The sequence below is a fragment of the Gorilla gorilla genome, chromosome 13 (assembly GCF_029281585.2).
Source record: "Gorilla gorilla gorilla isolate KB3781 chromosome 13, NHGRI_mGorGor1-v2.1_pri, whole genome shotgun sequence".
NCBI classification, from domain to species: domain Eukaryota; kingdom Metazoa; phylum Chordata; class Mammalia; order Primates; family Hominidae; genus Gorilla; species Gorilla gorilla.
Genome location: NC_073237.2, coordinates 50,337,553 through 50,360,000, shown reverse-complemented (window position 1 = coordinate 50,360,000; position 22,448 = coordinate 50,337,553). Strand labels below are relative to the sequence as shown.

At 34.6% G+C, this 22,448-nt stretch overlaps 1 protein-coding gene across 14 annotated transcripts in view; it reads right to left on the bottom strand.

Moving 5' to 3' along the window:
- Window positions 1-22,448, bottom strand: part of NFIB (nuclear factor I B) — a 230,595-nt gene that overhangs the window by 2,082 nt on the left and 206,065 nt on the right. For 7 of the 14 annotated variants that reach the window (XM_004047812.5, XM_004047811.5, XM_004047814.5 and 4 more), the window contains 2 exons: window positions 18,490-18,578; window positions 1-4,382 (listed from right to left, as the gene is read on the bottom strand). The exon at window positions 1-4,382 is cut by the window's left edge and continues 2,082 nt beyond it. In XM_004047812.5, coding sequence (XP_004047860.1) covers window positions 4,253-4,382; window positions 18,490-18,578 — 219 coding nt within the window. In that variant the 3' untranslated portion in view covers window positions 1-4,252. The remainder of the gene's footprint in view (window positions 4,383-18,489; window positions 18,579-22,448) is intronic. The other 7 variants (XM_019033903.4, XM_004047813.5, XM_004047810.4 and 4 more) reach the window with 1 other exon arrangement.

Here is a 22,448-nt window from a genome sequence, read left to right as displayed (position 1 = left end):
GCTAAAGGCCGTATATACTAATAGAAAGACAGTGGTGCTTCAACATTCTGAAATGCTCTGAAAACCAACTTTTCCAATACTAAATACAACAAAATAACCTTCATAAAATATAACTTTTCTCCATTTACACTTTTTTAAAGGATTAGTATCCTATGCTTTTCAAGCACAGGAATCTGTGAAATAACTCCTAACATGGACAGATTTTCTTTTTAATACATAACTTAAGAGACTGGAGAGTTTTAACTCAAGTCCAGTCTCTAAACAAGGAATATTCTTGTTTACTTTAAAAATGGAAACAACATATAGTTCCATTATAATTGTTAAAAAGTTAGCTTTACAAACATGGGAATTTTAATTTAAAAAAAATTCTTAACAAAACTATACAGTGTACAAATTACTGTCTACAAGGTAGGCGGTTCATTAAGAAGACCTTTCGCTCTTCTCGCTACTTGCAGCTTCACAGATTCATTCACATATGTTTTTAATGGAGCTGCCCACCCGAACGTTACCCGATAACTATATTGCTATAATTAAGATTTTTGCCATGTCTTTATGTACAGTCTCCTTCACTGCCTTTTATTTTTTTCCTTAGACAAGCCTCAAATGCTCACGTCACTCCAGGGGAAACACGCTTCAGAGGCACTGTGAGTGGTGGGTGGCAGAGCAGCCCACAAAGGCTGAACAGTGCCATGGAACTGATGGTTGGAGACACCACTCCCCACTCATGCCCTTGGGTGACCTTCACCATCCTGAAGCTCTGCAGTTCTGGGTAAGGGAGGGGCGTGCAAGACCTGCAAAAGTGGGGCCCTTCGTCAGAATATACTTCCTGGTACACGAGGAGGAGGCCGAAAAGTTGATTTGAGATTTTATATATATAGTAGTACTTTTAATAGTTTTATCTCAAAAAGGAAAGAAGAAAAAATTGATTTGAAATAAAAAAGCAACACTTGAACTAGGCCTTTGTATTCAAGAGGCAGGCAGGAATACCCACAGTGTGTAACTTGGTTAGCTAGAACTGCTCACTGGCAAAAAAGAGAGCGAGTCTGCCTTTAAAAAATACTGTGTGTCCTGTGAGGTTCATTTGTTCACCTAATAGGTCAAAGATACATGAAGAGCTTGGCTGAGATGATCTGTTTGCTACCAGGGCGAGTATCACAGAAATGATTGGACTTACTTTTGAACTTGCACTGCTAGGATCCCACTGTGCTGTTCAGCATTTGGGCTATCAAACTGAATGGGCTAATCAAATACAATTCTCCAGCCCATAAGCATTGTTCTAAAGTATTCATTATTAAATGATATGCTGTGAGAACAATTGACAGTTTATTTTATTAGGCCATGGCCTAGGGGAAGGGGGCCAGGGGACTCCTTAAGACAGCCTACCATGTGTCACTAATTCTGAAAGATTTTCCTTCTAGTAATGAATACACTCAATGGGACTGGGGGGTGAGGGAAGGGCAAAATAAAACCAGCCTCCATTCAGCCTCTAGCCCTCAGGGGAAACGAAATCAAATATATAGTTAAGGTACCATTCCTTAAAAAAATCCCATCAGCATCTAATGGGTTTAATTCATCCACAGGAAGATTAATTGCTTAAAATTCTATATTTCCCTTCTGCTCTGGTTCTCAGTTTTAAAAGGGGAGGTAAAATGAAAACAGGATTTACTTTTTTGTTCCTTAAAAATTGAACTTTGATTTTAATCTATCAGTCCAAATACATTCAACAATAGCAACCCTCTGTTCAATCTTCCGGATATTAAAAAAAAAAATCCAAGTGCACTGCCATCCATTTGAAGTAGTAAGTCACAGGTAAATCATATCCTATCATTAATGAAATGAAATGGGGACGAAAAGTGGCAGAAAAGGAATACGGGAGACTCCCTCCAACAGGTCTAACGTGTTTTCTAGGAGAAAGAATATTCATGTGTTAAACTCTCAAAAGTGTTAAACATCCAACATCCCCTATGTGGACATTTCAACAAATATTTTTGCCAAATATGAGACAGGCTCACTCTCCACTGTGGATCTGGAACTTTCAAGAAAAACTATCACCAAGCCAAGTCTGCCTTTTTAAGCCAAGTCTGCCTCCAGGAGAATTTGTTGTGTTTGCTTGTTCTTACTATTGTGTTGTTATGAAAACCAGTAATGAGTTCAGCTTGCACCCCAGGTGGGAAGTTAGAGAGGGGAACCTGTGTAAGTTGAAGTTTGTCACAGTAGGCAGAACAGTCGCTTTGCAGCCCAGGCCCATCTCAGGGTGCACTGCTTCACAGCTACACTGTAAAGTGTTAAAAATCCTCCCACCCACCCCAGAATATATATATATGTATATTAAAAAAAATCCCCTGTCCATCTCTCAGTACACAAAAGGACCTCATCACACTGCAAAAATAGCAGTACCCACTTTGGTCAATTAAAACAAACAAACAAACAAAAAAGCATACATTATTTTTTTTTAAATCTGTGTACTTACCTATAATAACCAATACAGCTAAAAGCACTACCTACATAGGCAAAACTTGGTATTGCATAATTCGTATAAATTTGAAACCCCTCCCCCCCAAATATTAATTGGAAGATGAAAAACATGAAAGGTTAATAGAAAAAAACACCAAAATACTGAAAATATTGCTGGTCGATTACAATTTTTAAGCGGCAACTATACACAGCCATGATATGCTTTATAAATGTGAGATAAAGGTATAACTGTCTAAAAAATCCATGATGTCACACATTTTTCTTCGTCTGGAGTACAAAATATTTTGTCATAAAAATGGTAAAGATTTAAAATGATAATAAATGCAGCAAAACAAGTGTAGTGATGTCACTTTGTTGTATTTTTTTGTTTTTTTTTTGTTTTTTGTTTTTTAGATTTCAAGGCAAGGCACGTAATGTGGACATTATATCTTCGTGCAAATTAGGATTACTGGAAAGAGTATTTTTAATTAAAATTTTAAGAGACATAGAGGCAAAATGTGTCTGCCCATGCACACTATGGATCTGTCAATACAAGAAATTTGTTGAACAAGGCTAATGTCTGAAAGCACCATGCAAGTTTTCAGCACCCTGATTACATTTGTTTTCTCAAGAGTGCGTTTTTATATCCTACACCCTGGCGTTCCCAGTTTGTAAACTGTAAGCTTTACCCTTGTGACATGGATTTGCCTGCCTCTTTGTCTCTATAATGCAGATTTTATAGAACCTTTTGTACACCCTATGGGTTCTTGATGCAACCAGTAATTTTAAATAAATAAATTCTACCTCCAAGGAGGCTGCAGCTAAACCAACATAAGTGCTGTGTTTTCATTAATTTTATTTTTCTCAAGCACATGATTTGTCTTGATTTAATGCCTTTTTAATGCCCTCAAAAACTGAGGGGAAAATAAATTCGTTCAAAATTATTTTAAATTCTTTTTAATCCCCTCAATTTAGAGTCCAAGGGCTGAAGGACTTATAATCATGATTCCCCTTTAGATATAAATTTATAAATTGCACTTGCCTCTGTTAAGTGTTTCTTTTGTGGGGAAAATATTATATTAATTTTTACTGTTGCATGCAGAGAGAACACTTCACCTACGTAGAGGCATTTCTTCCATAGAGCCTTTGTGTTCAAACTGTTTTTTTCCTTTTTTCTTTTTTTCCTTTTTTTTTCATTTTTTCTTTTTTTAAGATTTCAAACTGGGTTACACACTGGAAAAGGCTGGGTTAAGGGCCGAAATTTAATAAATCTGTACTGATAACTAAAGGCTACAGAGATTTCATATTTTTTTTTAACTTTTAGAAATCAGAGTGCTTATAAAATGGCTGGCTCATGGCTCTGTCACCCAGCACCTCTGACGCCGCCTCCTAGCCTTCGTTGGTGAGATAACCAGGAATAGTGATTCCATGCGTAAACAACAAGAATACTAAACCAATAAAACTAGCTTATCATGCAAATATTAAGGCATCTAGAAAGTCAGTTAAAATATATTGTCATAGAGACAGAACATCTATTTCCCAGCGGACTTCATGTAACAAAGGCTACGTTGCAGGGGCTGCGATCTACCATCAGTGAAATATCATCGACCCTTTTTATGTCATTACAGTTTCAACCTTAAGGGAATTAGTGATTGTAAGTGCTGCAATTGCTGGTCTATTATCTTCTTTCTTCAGTTTCTTTCCTTTCTCCCTTTGTTTTGTTTTGTCCAGTCTTCCTCTTTTCCTTTTTTTATTTAAAAAAAAAATTTCTTAAACTATTGTTGTGTTTCTTTTTCCCTCAGTTGCTTGTTTCTGCTTGAAGGAAAGGTTCTCCAATTATGTTCAAACCGTAATTTTGGACATTGGCCGGTAAGATGGGTGTCCTATTTGACACTTGGAAAGGAACCAAGCTAGCCCAGGTACCAGGACTGTTGAGAGCAGAGAGGCAGCAGGGAGGGAAGAAAAAAGAAAAAAACACAATGTTAAAATCTACAACAATATGAGAAATAGAAATTCCAGATGCATCAAATTATTACTATCCCTATTTTCAAAATTACAGTCTAATATGAGATAAATGTGCCAAATTATACATGTTACACCTATCTAAACTCTATAGTCTATTTTTTACATGAAAATTAAGACTAAAGTGAGGCAGAAAAATCCAGAGTAAGATATATAAACAATTATTGAATTCTAACCAATTGAGGATATTCTAAAATATTTTACATTATTCAATATAAATGCAATATGATTCTTTTTTGTACAGAAAAAAAAGAAAAAGAAAAGTAGCAATCTGTTGGTACCAATATACTTTGCCATTTACATTCTAATCTTATTTTACCTTTAATTCACAAGCAATTCAGTGGTCAGATGGGTTTCAATTTCTTACCTGCCTATTGGGTTGAATAAAATTGAAAAGTACAGTGAAAGACATTTCTTTTCTCCTTACAACAGGAAAAAAAGCTACATGTTTAAGGTAGGCCCATGCATAATATGCAATTTGAAATGCCCAATTATCAAACATATCTTAATCAGAGTTTTTTAGTAAAGACCGAACAAATAAGAATCATAGAACCAAAATGGAACACAGCTTTTTTTGTTCTCTACAGAATACCCACTGTGAGGAAAAACATTTACAGATGGGCCACAAGGGTCTCTGCTTGCACTGATTAGTTCTATAGCTCTCCAGCAGTTTTCTTATTCTAACCCTCTTTAACTTACTTTTGGAGAGAGCCAGAGCTTTTCCTTCCAATTCATGGTTCCCTACATTGGCTTGCAACAGAAGCCTGAGCATTTCCTGCTCCTCCCCATCAGTAATGATACCACATTTGAGCTGCTCTGCACGTGAGGAGTTTGGAGTGATAGATGGCGGGTTGGGGGTTGGGGGTGTTGGAGGCAGTAAATGATAAGATTCCAGCCTTACTCTCATCAGTTCAACTTTCGCCTATGCTGAATTACAGGCTGTTAAAAAAAAAAAAAAAAAAAAAGACTGGAAAACAATTCTCTAATTGCTACTGGCATAATCTCCCTTTAAAAAGTATCATATGGAGGATAAAAAAAATCAGATCTACATATCATGAAACAACTCTACAGCACACATTTTGGGTACACTTAATCTAATGTATTGCCTGTTCCAACACTCAAATCCGAATGAATGTCAGTTAAGTAACAGCTGCATAAATAATCATGAACCAAGAAAACATCAAACTGACAATTCAGTACTCATATTAGTCATGGCCTAGCATGGAAACATACTTTCGATGTTTTAAATTTCATTGAATATCCTTTGCTTTACTTTTGAAACCATGAAGTGAGATGGGCACTATTGTTGTAGCTATCAATCTAGATATGCTCATTTGTTCATATTTGAATTCCAAAAGTACAAAAACCTTTACGGAATATCAACCTAAAGGAATAATCCTGAATTTTTTTTAAAACTTGATACATACTGTTTTTACTCTGGTGATACCTCGATACAAAATGTTGCTTGTTGCTACACATACATATTTCTGAGTTAACATTTCAAAACAATATCACAACGACCATTTGTGCTCAAGGGATTTTATAATTAGACTACAAACTCAACGACAGCAAAGTCCATCTCTAGTAAAGTACGTAGCACTTGGAAGATGCTCAATACCTTTTTAGACAAACAAATCAATTAATTGTTTCAAATCACACCCAGCTATATATTTTTAAAAGCTGTCACCCAAGATTACATATACTCATGAATATGTTGTGATTTGATCCCCTATAAAAAGAAAATAGGTATCTCTGAATTTAAAATTAGATCTACTTAGCATTAACAAAAATTGATTAAGCAGGAATAATCACATTCAAACTAAAAAGATACGTCCTCAAAATCTGATGAAAAATCGTAACTCTTAAAAATACTTGTTATTGAAACTTTTACTAAGCAGCTTAACTGTTTTCACATATTTCTCTTCCCACACACATCTTCAACAATTATTTTTGTGCTTTGCACCATTGATTGGGAACAATGTTACATAATGAATCATGAAACTTATTTTACCCTCAACTGTGTTTCCACTGCACTTTGTACATGGTCCTGTTACAGCATTTATTACTTCATAAATATCTCTATCTGGGATTATCTTACTAACTGAAAGGTGAACTTCATAGAGAAAACGACCTAGTCACATCTATCTTTATAGAGTCTGAGCATAGCTGGTGCTATTTCTTAACAAATAAAATAAATTACAAAAATGGGTATACATTATTTTTAACTTGAAGTAAGAAGCATGTACCAAAAGCAAAAGGACTAGGTAAAACAGATAATCTTTGACAGTAAAATACAATGTCAACAAGCAGCAAATTGCTTTGCAAAATTAACAAGAGTGCCAAATTAAGCGAGCTCAAGAAAGTAATTTGGAGATTGCATGCTTTAGGGATATAAAGTATATTTTAATGATTGAAAATAGATGTGGCTCCTTACATGGACAAGTCTACCAACTAATGGCAGAAAATTCAGGGTTTATTTTGCAATAGCTCTCTTACTCTGTTCTTTAGAAGAGATATATGTCATTATTCTTTGGAAAATGTTCAATAAAAATAAATTGATGCTAGTAACTAACAGGACTCTTGCTGCAGAATGCCTACCAAATTTAATTTAAATGTTTATTTAAATCTTTCAAACCGCTCATCCTACATTATGACCATATCAAAATTGCAGAGTGCAATATATTTGTCAATACTGTTTATGAACCTTTAGGGGGAAATAAATCTCAAATATTAACACTATGCAGACCCCATATATGAGTTTTACAAGTCTCTTATTGCCAATTTGTAAGTTAAGTTCAGAACTATAAGGCACAGACATTTTTTAGAGCTATTTTTGGTAGTCAGGTTAAAAAAAAAAAACTTGATAAAACTAATGCAATGACTGAGATAACAATGTAAATAAATATATTTAATTAAAGTAATATAGATTATTTAATTTCAAAAATGCATTGTCTAAAATTGCATACTTATTCAGGTAAAAATGTAATAGTGCTTTTTATACATCTAACTCTATATAAAAATCAATAATCACATGTATGGATAAAATAAACACACAAAAACAAATTAGTTACATGTAAAATGCTTAATAGTTTTAATTCATAGTGAGAATTACTATATGGATAATCTTATGTTCATTCCAACGATCTGCATTCCAATAAAAGAAATGAGAATATAACTGAAAGGATTTCAAAATATTCAAGCTCAAATTCAGCTACTTCAGCAATATATCTTTATAAGTGTGCATCTCCTTTGTTTTAATCAAATTTTTCATTACCAAATCACATTTGTTTAGGCAAAGAGAAGATGAGCATAGCTGAAAGTTGAAAGCACATCTTTAGAAAATATAAAGTAGATATAACCATTTAAAAAAGAAAAGATATAATTCCTTTGCAAAAAAATCAAGCAGAAAAAACACAAAAGAATTTGATAGTACCTTAACACAAAGTACAACTCATCCTAATGACTATTACTATGCATATAATGAGATAGTTCATTATAAAATGAATACATAAGAGCTAAATCAAAATTCCAAAAATAAAATGTTTGATATCATGGATACTATTTTCTTGCTATTTTGACCAAATGTATGACATGGCTCCCCTCAAAAGGGAAGAAGCAAATGAATTATTTTGAGCTTAAGATGCATTACTGGTGATGGTCCTGCTTCATTTTGTCATTGGTAAGACTACCTCTGAAGTACTGTATTTCTTCTAGGTAGCACTCTGGAAGAAAACCTAACTTTATGGCATTTACTTATTGAAGAAACTCACCAAATTATGTCATTGCAGAACAGCTAAAGGTAGACAGGGAAGATATAGCAGTTGATGTGGAAAGGAATGTAGACCGCTTAAGCATGCTTCGGGTTGTAGCAACAGCACAAAGGCAAAACTTCCAGACGATAGCCATGCGGAGGACTTAACTATAAGCACGGTACCATCTTTGGTGTTTTACATATGCTACGCCACTTAATTTTCTCAGTGAGCTCATGAGATGGCCATCAGTATCTCTGTTTCACATATGAGGAAACTGAGGCAAGTTAAGTTCCTTGCCCAAAGTCTCCCACTTAGCCCTTAGCACTCACATCTGTCTGATTTCCCTGGCCATTTCACTATATTATATTGCCTCCACAGGAAGTCAGATGACTTAACATAAGAAAGGACTTTTGAACAGAGTGGTCTGAAGGCAAAATTAATTGGCTTCAGGAGACACTGAACTTTTCATGCACCATACAAGCTGGATTATAACCTAGCTAATGTTGCAAAAGAGACTAGTGCACAGAATATGTAGCTGGTCTAAGTGGTCAAATGATCTGAAATTCTATGTATTCATCTCCTCTGAAACAAATCTAGTTGAAGTTCTACTAGGGTGAGTTCTACAGCATGAGGATTAAGGCGGAAGAAGATACCCACTTCTTCCTTTTAAAAAGATGCACTATTTCTATATGTCTTATCCTGGATAAACTGGGCAAAATAGTTCACCTTTGCATCTACCTACAAAGAGTAAAGAGCTATACCTTTCAGTGAAAGAAAGGGAGAAATTGCTCTCGGCAGCCATACCAACATTTTCTGGTTATGTTTTTTTAAAATTATGCATTATGGGAGTGTGTCTTCTAGGCCAAAAAGAATTGGGCCCTTACCTTTTAGCTCACTAACACCTAGGAACCACAGGGTGCCACATAAACATGTATGAAGCCATTACATTGAGCCAGAAACCAAACAAAGTCAAAGACTTTACATCACCTATTATTTGGAGGTGATGAAACAATAAGAGCTATTTTAAGAATGGCAAAAATCATTTATTACTAGCCTGTGTGTATTTGATAACGGATGAGACAACACACTAGTTAAACAGTTTATGAAATGTCTAAGTATCCAGTATACGAATATTTTTCAGGGGAACAATAGTATTGTCCATTTAGAATTTATATACTGGCTTAATCATGAGAAAATACCATATTTACTTAAAAGATAGTAAATACTCTTTCAAGAAGCTTAAAAAATATTACAGGAAAAAAGCACAAAGAGTTGTACATATTAATACATACCTCAACTGTACCAGTAGCCACATTATTTATAGATGGCAATAAAAATGAGCAATGGCCCAGAAAGCATGGGGAATAAATAAAATAAGTATTTTAATTTAAAAGAAGCATTTGCCTTTAGTTCCTTTGCAACATTTCCTGATCTCCCCAAGATGGAAAGGTTTTTACTTCCTTGGCTAAACACTCTAATTTTATTGGCAAAATATTAACACACAAGTATTAGCATTTCTTGTAAAATGCACAATAAACAATTTTCCTTATTAATTGCTGAAAACCTGTTGGGAAAACAATGCTGCCCTGGGTTGTACATGGGTGCATTCGGACTGGTTGCTTACTTCAATATAACACAAAGGCTGCAGATTACGTCTTGTGAAAAAAATGCTCACTCAGACCAGTAGAAGGAATAAACACTTAAGTTGAATCTATTTATGTATTAGAACAAAGAAAATAGTACTTGATAAATATACTAGTTGCTAGCACTTATATAATGTGTATTATTTGCCAGGTACTGTTCTACATGCTTGACCTACCTTAAAACTTTTAATCCTCATAACAAATCTATGAGAAAGACCATTATTATCCTGATTTTACAGATGAGGAAACTGAAGCTAGGAAGTTAAGTGTCTTGCCCAACTCATATTGCTATTAAATTGCAGAAGGCAGGATTTGAATTCGAGCAATGTCATTCTAGGATCTGTATTTCTACCCACTAAACTTTTCTCATCTCCCCTTCTTGTGAAGCATAGTTTACTTTTTTCACTGGACTAGAAGTTATATTATCACTGAATTATACAAGAGACTTTGTGAATTGAGGTTCATATCACAATGAAATTCCTGTGGAAGTATAACTCTTGAGCCCAAAATTCAGCACAAATAACTATGCTTTATTTCTCCAATTCCAGTTGCTTTTCAGCTGAATGCAGTATTTGCTTTTGTCTTACATATGTGCAGATGTGGCTGTATGTCAATAATTTGTTTGTTGAGTTCCACTTCAGATGAGGCTAGCCTGGAAGTGAAATACACAAAGTGCTTTATACCAGTCTTGGGTTTCTTCGATTTATTTTCACCGTTTTTAGGGATCATTATTGCCATCGGAATGATCCTATTTGCATGCAAGATGATTCCTAATGATTATTACTATTTGTAATAATCTGTATCAGAAAGCTCCCTGGCTAGCTCTTACCTGAACTGCAAAGTACTCTTGTGGGCTCTCTGGGAAACACCAAATATCATAAACTGCAGGTGGCTCATGGAATTATTCTAACTGCAAGCAACAGGACTTCATAGTAATGAAAGAGAAATGTATTTGTTTCTTAACTAAGTAGGTAAATAGCCTTCTTTATTGCTACTCCTTGGGGACCAGCGGTTTTGAAAATAGCATATCAAAATGGTAGCCCATCAAACCTCTTTAATTTATATTCAATTGATTCAGAAGTTTTTTGTTCTTAGGGCACAGTGGATTGAATGTTAACTTTACCATGCGTGAGTGCTAGCACTTTCTAAGTAAAATAATAGCATCTACCATTGAAATATTTTATCTAATAAAGAGCACAGGGCAAGAAAAAGCCACTCCATATGGGAGCACTGCCACTAAATATTAAATGTGTTCCTTATAATTACTGCACTCTTTTAGTAAAAAACTCTTACATAATACTTGAAGACTTCAATATAGCAAACCACACTTAAATAAAAACTTCCTTAAAATGTTCAGTTTAAACATAAATAAGAAAAAAGCTCTTCCTCAATAGGCCAAATTAAGGACTTATAAAAAATTATTTGATCTTTTTCAAATTATAGAACTGAAAATGAAAGATGAAAAATTATTATGAAGATGACTAATTATAAATAAATTACAGTACACACATGCATACATATATAAGAACTCAGGTAGCTGTGGGAGGTTTTAGCCAATTAAAAAATATAGAATTATCAGGCTCAGAGTAATTATTTTATCTCCTCCCACAGACCACAGCACAGTGGAGAAGCCCACATGTTGATTTCCAGCCTCTTTCTGTCTGTATTCCTCTCTACCCTGGGCTTCTTTTCAATGCTATTGTTAAAAGTGGTACTGCTCCTCTTATTTGCATATGTGATGCTTTAACAGCAGATAAAATTCTCTACAAAAATGGTGCTTCAAAATAGTGCCTTTCACTAGAGAAAATCACCCAAGGCATACTAAATCAAATAGAAATATAAGTTTTATACAAAGCAAAAAGAGATTCTTTTATAAATGATTTTCATTTAAAAGCAAAAATCAGCATTATTTGCACAATTTTACCTCTTAAAGGTGAAACTTACTTGTATCAGAATGCTGAAGCATAAAATTACAAATGATTAAAGAATTGAACACATTTTAATATCATGCTTGCTACTCTGTTCACAAGGGCAAAAGATCTTACATGGGCAAAAGATCTTCCTGTGTGTGAAACAAAGTGAGCAAGAGAGAATAATTGTAACTTTCTGCAATTTCAGAATATTCAAAATTCGTGTTCTTCAATTACTTGACCTTAAGATTTTGCCATTTCTTTTATCATTTATTATGTTTATTATGATATTTATTCATTCATAGGCTTTGTTATTTAAGTAAATATGACTAAAAAAATCATCATATCCCTACTAACAGCACTAGCAAAAATGAGAACCAAAAAGGTAAGCTAATAAATGGTGCACTGGCTGTCGAGGGAACTGATTTCTTACGGACGAACTACATCTGTAAATATGGCACTTTACACAAAACATATTCAAATAAAGTAGGTGTTTAATATACTTCCTTTCACTACAAAGGGTTAATCAGCAAGGTTTACATTTGGGAATTTTCAGAATCACGCTCCTCCCTCTCCAGTAGCGCTGCCAAAAATCATCTGACAGGAAACGTAAGATTAAGTTTGTCCTACCTAAGCGAACAAAGAGTGCTCTGAACAGGCCACCGGTTTACTGCAGAGCGGGAACTTTTCTAATCCTGCTGGAATCTGCAGTCCTGCTCAGAAAATATCACGGAAAAAAGTTGTTTTCTTTCCTCTAACATCTTGTCTCAGGATCATCTCATTTTGGTCACACTGCAGATCCTGCTGCTTCTCCCATAAAGGTTAACTTAAAGCTCCAAACATAATCATGTGGAAAATGGACATTATTGATTCCTATGGTCCATTGTTCCCCCATCCTAAGTCCCTGAAGTTCAAGTTCAATCTGGAATTACATCATGTCTGGTTTCTCCTGGTTACCAGACGGCTTGAGACGTGACCACAGCTACAGAAAAAACAAACAGCCTTCTTCACGCTTCGGCTCCCCTATCGATTCAAACGTAAACTTTTTTTCTTTCTCTCAAGTATGCTTCAAGTATGGAGCATGGTTAATTTAGAGATTAAGTTCCAAATTAGATTATCTAATGGCATCTTAATGGATTGCTGACCCATTTCCTGTGGGATGGCAGCATGCAAGTCTGGCTGGAATACAATTAATTTCTTAGGAAGTGTTCTGAAGAGTTTGCCTAGATAAAAAGGAAACGTCGTGTTGTACAAATCTTTCTTTATAAATGGAGAAAGTTAGGCAAAACTACGACAAATCCCAACATATCATTCAAAAGCCAGACCACAGATGTTGTGCGTCTGTGAAAGCCATATCAAGATCATTTTTAAGAATGGTAATGTTTTTATTTTTGATTTCATAACAGGTGCAAATAATTTTGATGAGAATAGAGTAATTCCTTTAAAAAGAATATTCAAATACAAAGACAAAAGTAGTTAGCAGCCCCTTTACCAAACAATGATCATGTGAAATTTTGGTTTTTGCAATTCTCCACTTTGAACCAAAGATTCTTCCATTCATCTACCGTATCAGCATTTCTATCATAGTCCCAGAGTGGTGCTAGGGGCCCAGAATGGTGTATAAAAAGTTGAGGATTTGAACACACTTTAGAGCTGACAGCTGAAAAGGAAATTCAGCACTCGGAGAATAAAGCTCCCCCCAGGAACTCCAGGAACAACCCAGCTGTTGTACTGTAGTTATGTGTCAAGATAACAAACTGAGAGCAGGAAATGCTAACCTAGTGAATTCGCAGGGATGGTCTAAGTGTAATGTTGAAATAAAAGTTAACTCTTAATATTACCTAAGGACATACTGCCCTTATCATACGTATGCCACATATATGTGGAGATATACACACGCACTACATACACACACACATATAGATGCATACACACACAAACACATATGTAATACAAACATATGGTTTGCAACCCATTATTGAAAGTTATTTTTTGTTTAAATATTCATTCTTTTGAGAGCACACATTTTACAAAGAAAATGTTATGAACAAAGCAAGGAAAATGGCTGAGGTGAGTGTTATGCAAATTAAGTTACATGGATAAAATGAGAGCTATTACCCCCCCACACTTTTTATTCTTTCTTCTTTTTTTTTTTTTTTTTGCCCTCCCTCTCCTGACCAACCAGATCCAAATAACCTTTACTGGCTGCTAAATTTCTCTTGAGAAATCAAGCAACTCTCTAGAATTGCAGTAATAAACGACAATTTCTTAGAAAAACATGTTTAAAGTAACTACAGAATGAAGTATTCAACCCATAGAAAGGAACTGCTAACACATGTAACATGGAAAATAGCTGATAAAAGTCTCTTTGGTGCCATTCAATTATAGCATCCGCAGAAACACAAAAATCCTTCCAATTATTTTAGTAAAATCTTCATTTATTCATTATTTCAGAGGCTGAGCAAATGGTTTGTGTAAACATATCCTTCGGTAACACGCGTATGTTTATTTTAGCCATCTGAAGACTTCTTCTATGTTTACATAAGCCATCAGACACATACAACCACTCACTTGTGGCTTTGCGTTTTCTTGAAAGGGGTGAAGGGAGAGAAGAGAGAATGAAACAATAAATTCAGTTTCTCTTTTGCATAAAGCACTCCCTCTAATGTTTTAAAATAGCTTATGTTTATATTATTCTTGGATTGTCCTTCAGCTTTCTTTTTCATTCAATTATATTGATCTTTCATATCTGATAGTACAGGCTATATTCTGACTATCACTTTAAGAAAGCCAGCCAGTCAGGGAGTAACTGCTGTATATGTTTATGTCCACATAACTCACATATGCAACAAGGTAATTTGTCCACATGAGACGAAGCACAAACACAACAGTACCCGCCTTAAGCAGTTCATCACCTATCATCCTCCTAAGATCTTGAGCCCATTCTGACTATACTAGAAGTGAGCCCTTCACCAAACCAATATTTTACTCTGGGTTAACTGCAGTTCCTGACCTTTCACTTAGGCAGAAAAATTGACTCTCTCAAGGTGCAAGCAACTCCTTTGCACATGTGTGTGCACACACACACAGTTCACAAAACAGTTCACAAAATTTTAAGGTCAAAACAACAAAACACCTTCAGGGTTGTAACCTAATAAGGCTGTGAAAACTTTCCCAAAGAGTCAGCTTTGGTTCCTAAGGGAATGCATAAGCCTTGGGGTTGGGGGTGGATGGAGGAAATCTTCCAGCTTTGATTATACTTGCACAGCTCCCTTGGCACTGCCATTTTCAGTTCCGACAAGAGCTGCATTTGACATGGAAACACCTCAACAGGGCAATTAGTATAAAGCAGAAAAGAGGGTGACCATGGAAAAGTGATTGTACAAAGAAAGTAATGACAACAAACAACAATCAATCAAAATAAAGCAAAACCAAAACACCCGTTTTGCTTTGTCCTTTTCTACAACAGTCTCCAGGGATTGCCTTTTGTTAAAAGGCAACTACCACACCAAAAATAACCTGTGATATTTTATTTATTCCATCGTGACAAAGGCAAATTATTTAATTCTTTGGATAAAAGACCTATATTTCTTAAATATTTTCAACTTATTCAGATGATTCTAAAGCCATAGCCATACACTGAAGATTTTAGATGTCTATTATCTGCCTTAAAAGTGCTAGTGTTACAGACATGTATGACTTTTTTCAAAATTCTTTCAAAAAATGTTTTAAAAATAACCACTAGTCATAAACTATAAATGATGGATAAAGCTATCATGCCACAGACAAGGGCTATTTGTATTATCAAATATGAACTCTGTTATGTCCATTTTTGAAAACTACAACAAAGCAAAGCAGACTATGTCATTTGAATTTATTTACTCTGAACTGCATCACACCTAGATTTTAAGAACTGTCAGCATTGGATTCACCACAGCATTTAGCACAGCCCACCATAAAGATTCAATAATATCTGTTGAATGCAGAAATGTGATGGCTGCCATTATCAATTATGTGCTTTCTGAATCAGGATAGAAAGAGAAAAAACAAACCAAGATACTGGCTGGGCATGGTGGCTCATGCCTGTAATCTCAGTACTTTGGGAGGCCGAGGCGAGCAGATCACTTAAGTCAGGAGTTCCACACCAGCCTGGCCAACATGGTGAAATCCAGTGTGTACTAAAAATACAAAAGTTAGCCGGGCGTGGCAGTGCACGCCTGTAATCCCAGCTACTCTGGTAGCTGAGGTGTAAGAATCACTTGAACCCGGGAAGCGGAGGTTGCAGTGAGACAAGATCGTGCCACTGCACTCCAGCCTGGGTGAGGAAGTGAGACTGTCTAAAAAATAAAAAACAAAAAAACAAAAAAACCAAGATACGTTTTAAAGAGCTTTTAGGATCACTAAGACCATTCTACACGCCATTACCTACTAATCAAAAGAAAAGTTACAATTTTTGAGAGGGAAGAAAAATTTTACTTAAATAAATTCTGTATTTTTTTCTGACTTACTATGACCTGAAACTGATTACCACATCAATTTTTCACCAGGAAGGGGATTTGCAACAGCAACAATACTGCCCTAAGAACTGAGTTTAATCATCAGATTCATTTCCTCCAATACATGTGTTCTGAGATTTATTGCCCACTCATCTTCTCTTTCCGTGGGCTATCAAGTTTTTATTTAAAAAATTACTGTGGCCGGGCGCGGTGGCTCACGCCTGTAATCCCAGCACTTTGGGAGGCCGAGGCGGGCAGATCACGAAGTTAAGAGATCGAGACCATCCTGGCTAACACAGTGAAGCTCCGTCTCTACTAAAAAATACAAAAAAATTAGCCGAGCGTGGTGGCGGGCGCCTGTAGTCCCAGCTACTGAGGAGGCTGAGGCAGGAGAATGGCGTGAACCCGGGAGGCGGAGCTTACAGTGAGCCCAGATTGCGCCACTGCACTCCAGCCTGGGTGACAGAGCGAGACTCCGTCTCAAAAAAAAACAACAAAAAAACAAAAACATTACTAATAACTAGGTAAAGTTACATTTTAAATCTCTTAACAACTTACAAATATGCTTTAGAGGTCTAACCTATTTTTAGATTTAGTAAGCCAATCAATATTCCACAGAATTGGAAGTTCACATAGCTATAGGTGCATTTACAAACATGAGTACACGTCATCTGGTTTGCAATTGTTATAAATATGGTAAGCTTGTATGCAGACATGAGTCATTTTGTTAACTGATAGAGCATGAAATATAAGAGTTATTAAATAAGATAAGGAAATATTAGGTTATTAAATTCAATTAACTTTTATTAAATAACATATGGAAATATTAGGTTATTAAATTCAATTAAATAAACTTTAAAATGTATATTAATTCAGAATATTTTAATGAGATACTTTCACTTAATTTAATTAAGACTATTAATCATTAAGGCTATTTGGATAAGATGGTTACATAGAGTTTATCTTCTTTTTATAAGCATATATTGTATTATTTTCAAAAGGGAGGATGAATACAATCTTGTTAAAAAAATCACAATATGTAAAAAATGTATACCTTTGAAAAGTGGAGGTTATATCAATCTTCAAGAAGAAAAGTCACATGGTAGTGAATTAATAAAAAGTCATGGTCTTTAAAAACATAATCTGAATTATTTCCTTAATTTTTATCTGAATTAAAGTGGACATTTAATTATTTTGATTCTTTAAAATCTACTCTTCAGCAGTTTCTGTGAACCAATATGGAGATAGGCAGATGATCTACAACTCTATCTGAGTATGTACCTTTCTATAGACACTTTCCATAAACGGAGGATTAACATCAGAGCAGGGTTGGAAAATTATGTCAACTCTATTTGGTGAACTCCTTCTGGGATTACCTCACTCTCTTCTGCCAATTTTTATTTCTTATTAGTTATGATTATACCATGAATCTAATTATTTAATTTGTCAATTTGACACAATGTGTTCTTAAATAAAATAAATAATACATAAAAAGCAGCTGACTTTGAACTACTTACTTTCTAAAGGCAATGCATGAAACAGTATCAGAACTGGTTTTGAAAATGAAGTTTTAGAATAGTTTTCTCAGCCAACCAAATAAGGTCAATCTTCCATGAATCACATCAGTATACAAACAGAAATTAAAACTTTAACAAATTCCTTCTTTAGTTACTGATTCCAACAATCTTCCTACTCCAAAATTTATGGGTGCTGTCAATAACAGTTAAATTGACTAACCAAAATTTTTTGCTATTTTTTTTCCCTACAACAGGGGAAAAAAATGAACAGTGAAATGGCTTAGAATTAGCAGTAGAGGAAAGAGTTAAAATAAGAAAAACCTACAATGTGAAAACCAATGCTTTATCCTCAGGTAGCTGAAAAATCTTCACTAAAGCTGTGATTTCACTTTTCAGGTCCTAAAATCTAAATGTCACATTCCACCCCCTCCCCCATCAAAAACAGTACAAATTGTAGAAAACATTTTATAGCATTTAAAAATTCCAATGATCAGTAAGCATATACTATAGTCCCAACTTAATTTGACGTTCCATTTACATAAGAAATAAAGGAGGAGGACAGGGAAAGAAGAATGGCATAGCCAAAACAACTAAATTTTTAACATATATTTTCTGTAAAGCTAGTTAAAAACAAACACTATAGCTCATGTAATTTTTAGGTGTAAGTGTAGGGTTGGAAATAATTAAAATGTTACCTTTGCCAAGTAATTCCCAATGTATCCTCACTGGTACTGGGGTATAAATGCCTGCCGTTTTGATTCATGGTCCAGTCACAAATCCTCAGCTGTCAATTGAAACCTAGCAGTCAGATATGGATCGAGCAGTACTACAGTTTTTAGTATTTAAATGAACACATGCAAACTAGTACTGTACATGGCATTAACCTTACTTTCCCAAGAGGCAACTTAAAGAAAAAAAAAAAAAGCAAAAAAAAATCTTATTCTTGAAAAGCAAAATTCCTAGACTCTTTTTTAGAAAAAGCTATTGCAATATGCTTCTCTATTAATTAAAGCATACAAGAGAAACAAGTGCTTAGAACATAACAATTAGCCATTATTAGAGTACAAATTGAGCTGGAATGAAAGCAAACGTTAATGTTCAATAGAGAGATATATTTTAGAAAGAAAATAAAAATGCTTTTTTTCTATGCATCACACCAAATAATCTGCACTGAATAAAATAATCAATAACTTTAAGCATGCAGTTTGCAAAACATAGAAGACATGCAGTTTAGAGGAGAAAAGGCCCACCTTACAAACATTCGCCCTAACTTGTGTTTAGATGCATCAAGGTCTTCAGTTTTAACCTTTTACTAATTTTGTTTTGCTGAAACTGGCATTGTTTAGAAAGAGTTGATAAGCATTTCTAGTTTTATTTTAAACTCAGAGTAATGGCATTTAAAATACTTTACTACATCTGAAGAAAGTGAGGAATGCACTGAATACAAGCTGAAACAAATTCTTCCCAGATCTCCGAATCATCAGCTCTGCCCTTCAGAGATTGTTCGAGTAACCCTATCCAGCTCTGCTTGGTTAACAGCTGCCCTACAGTGCTAGCAGATTTATTGAAAAGATATATTGCTTATTTTTATTCTTAAGAAAGTAAACTTATCTGGTTTGGGGGGGGAAACACAGTAGAAAATCATCGTTTTTTTAACCTTCAGATGGCCACACTGTAAATTAACAGCATCTTACATTGAAAAGATGACTTCTTCACAGTAATCCACTAAACCTTGTTTGCTGCTTTTCAGTGAGAATTTCCAGATGATGACTGGAACCAAAGTACCATAAATTATCGTAAATTTAAAATTTATGATAAACTATTTTAAACATTTCTGATAATGTTATGGCCAAAGAAATAGGCTATTAAGAATCTTTACTTTCCCTTTTAGACTCTCGAGCTTCCGCACACACTAAGTAATAGTGATTCAGGAGTTTTAGAAAGATAGTTTTTGCTCATTTTTCTATCGATCTATGAGGCTCCAAAAATACTAGCTAAAATTTCCAAACCATGTGTTTTAGTTATTTGCATATTTTAGGATTTCAAGTAAAAGTGATTTTATGATTTAAAGAACTGAAAAAAATTCCCTGCATATACATAGATAGATCAACAGATTGACAGACATGTAGATTCTGCTCAGGATATATGTCATAAAGAAGTCATAAATCAGTAAATAAATTAGAAAGAAAAATAAATATTCTTTTTTTTTTTTTTTTTGAGACAGAGTCTCACTTCATCACCCAGGCTGGAATGTAGTGGCACCATCTCAGTTCACTGCAACCTTCACCTCCCAAGTTCAAGCAATTCTCCTGCCTCAGCTTCCCAAGTAGCTGGGATTACAGGAGTGTGCCACCACGCCTAGTTAATTTTTGTTAGTAGAGATGGGGTTTCGCCATGTTGGCCAGGCTGGTCTCGGACTTCTGACCTTGAGTGATCCGCCCACCTCAGCCTCCTAAAGTGCTGGGATTACAGGTGTGAGCCACGGGTGCCTGGTCATAAATACTCTTAAAATGGACCAAAATACTCACATGAAGGAAAAAAAAGTATACTTTGTTTTAAATCAGATGACATACTTTCAGTATTTCAAAGAAGTAAATGTGTTCAGTCTAGCGGGAAGCAATATGGCAAGATTTCTTAAAAGTTCTCAAAATGGGTCGTCTAATCAAATTTAGTGTGATGGGGCAAATTGTTTTCTGTTTTTTTTTTTTTTACAGTTTTTTTTTTTTTACTGTAAAAGTTTTAAAAGTACAATGAAAACAATCAAAAAACAGTTCAAGAAACTTGGCTTTGTATAACAATAATGTTAATGATTTATCACTCACTGATTCTACTCTAGTCAATGAAAATGGAAGGGTTTTGTTTAATTTTTATTTGTTTGTTTTTTGAGACAGGCTTTCCCTCTGTGGCCCATGCTGGAGTTCACTGGTACAATCATGGTTCACTGCAGCCTCAACCTCCAGAGATCAAGTGATCCTCCCACCTTAGTCTCCTGAGTAGCTGGAACTACAGGTTCGTGCCACCATGCCTGGCTAATTAAAAAAAAAAAAAAAATTGTAGCGATAAGATCTTGCTATGTTGCCCAGGCTGGTGAAAATGCTAGTTTTGAATCAAACATTTGGAAGAGGGGAGATGTATATTTAGGCATAGTACATATTAATTATGTTAATTATTAACTTCAGGTTAGTATCTATGGGGCTCTCAGCTTAGGTTGGAGAAGTTTTCAGAAAAATAATATGCTTTCACAAAGCCAGGGGAATCTAAATACCACTCACTGATTGGCTTATTGTCCCACAGACAACTGTAGGACCACATCTCCTCAGAAGGATGTGTTGTAAATGAGTTAGTTTTTTTGTTGTTAATGTTGCTAATATTTTGTCTGTTTGTTTGTTTTACCACCCCCAAAAATGTCAAGTGGGCTATCTTTGACCATATGCTGCACACTTAAAAATGAACATATTTTTGGACTTTTCTTTTCTAAAAGTAGTCCCAAAGGGGATACACCTGACTACAGCTATTCATTATCATCTATTTAAGATATATGCAATAGAAATATTTTCTCCCAAACAGAAAAATATGCTTAAGTACATTCAAAATAAACAATAAATATATTTAGCAATAATTTAATGCCAAATAAATTGGCAATATATTAATTAGCATTGAATTTCCTTTTAGTTACTAAAAATGTAAAATATAAGAAACTTATTTATCTGTTTAGATTGTGCACTACCATTATCAACATTTCTTGAAGTTTCTGAGGAGACACGCTATAACTTAAGCCAGGTTACTTGAGCAAGAGCCTCTCTCTTCATGTTGGTTTTTTTCAATTAATAAACCTTCTTGGTCATAAAGCATCTTGGAACTAACAAAACTCCCTGATAAAGTGAAATTTTAAAGTGATGGTATGGGTGGGGGATGCAATTAAATCATTAAAATAGAAATCACTTATTCACCAAAGATTTCCATGATAGTAATTCCTAAGAAAATCAATTTCTAATCTTATTTGACCAAGATATTCCTGACCAAGCAAATTTTGAACAGACTCTATATATTAAAAGGTTAATACTACATGTATTTAAGCTTCTTTTGGGGTCATGTTACATATTCTTGCCTTTAGCATAATTCAGTTTTCCTAATAAAAAATAATTTTATATTAGGCTTTAAATAAGTTTAACATAATAGGTGATAATCTTTTTTGAGTTTGGGGTGGTGATTCCTTAGTTTCTGTCCTGTGACAGAATCAGTGTTAGATAATTCAACTGTAAATTCTCTTTATTTATTTTAAAACTTTAATTTTAAGTGGCACATAAATACATGCCTTTCGTTTATATAGAATTTTTCTAAGTTCAAAGCTTTAAGAATGCTGTAAGAATTTTTCCAAGTATTTTTATTAAGAAATAGGAAATTGCTTTTTTCTCCCAATAGTAATCAAACTTAAAATACCAAGTGCCACTCAGTTTAGAAATTTAGTCTGTTAGAATTGTCTGTTTTTATGTGGAGGTGGGGAACAATTCTTATTTTTGTAACAATATAGACTCTCAAAAAGAACTGATCATATGCATATCCTTACAAAAATGCACACTCATATAAATCATTTTAATCCTTTAATTTATATGCACATACCAATATGAAATTCTATTGTCTAGAAAATGCCCAG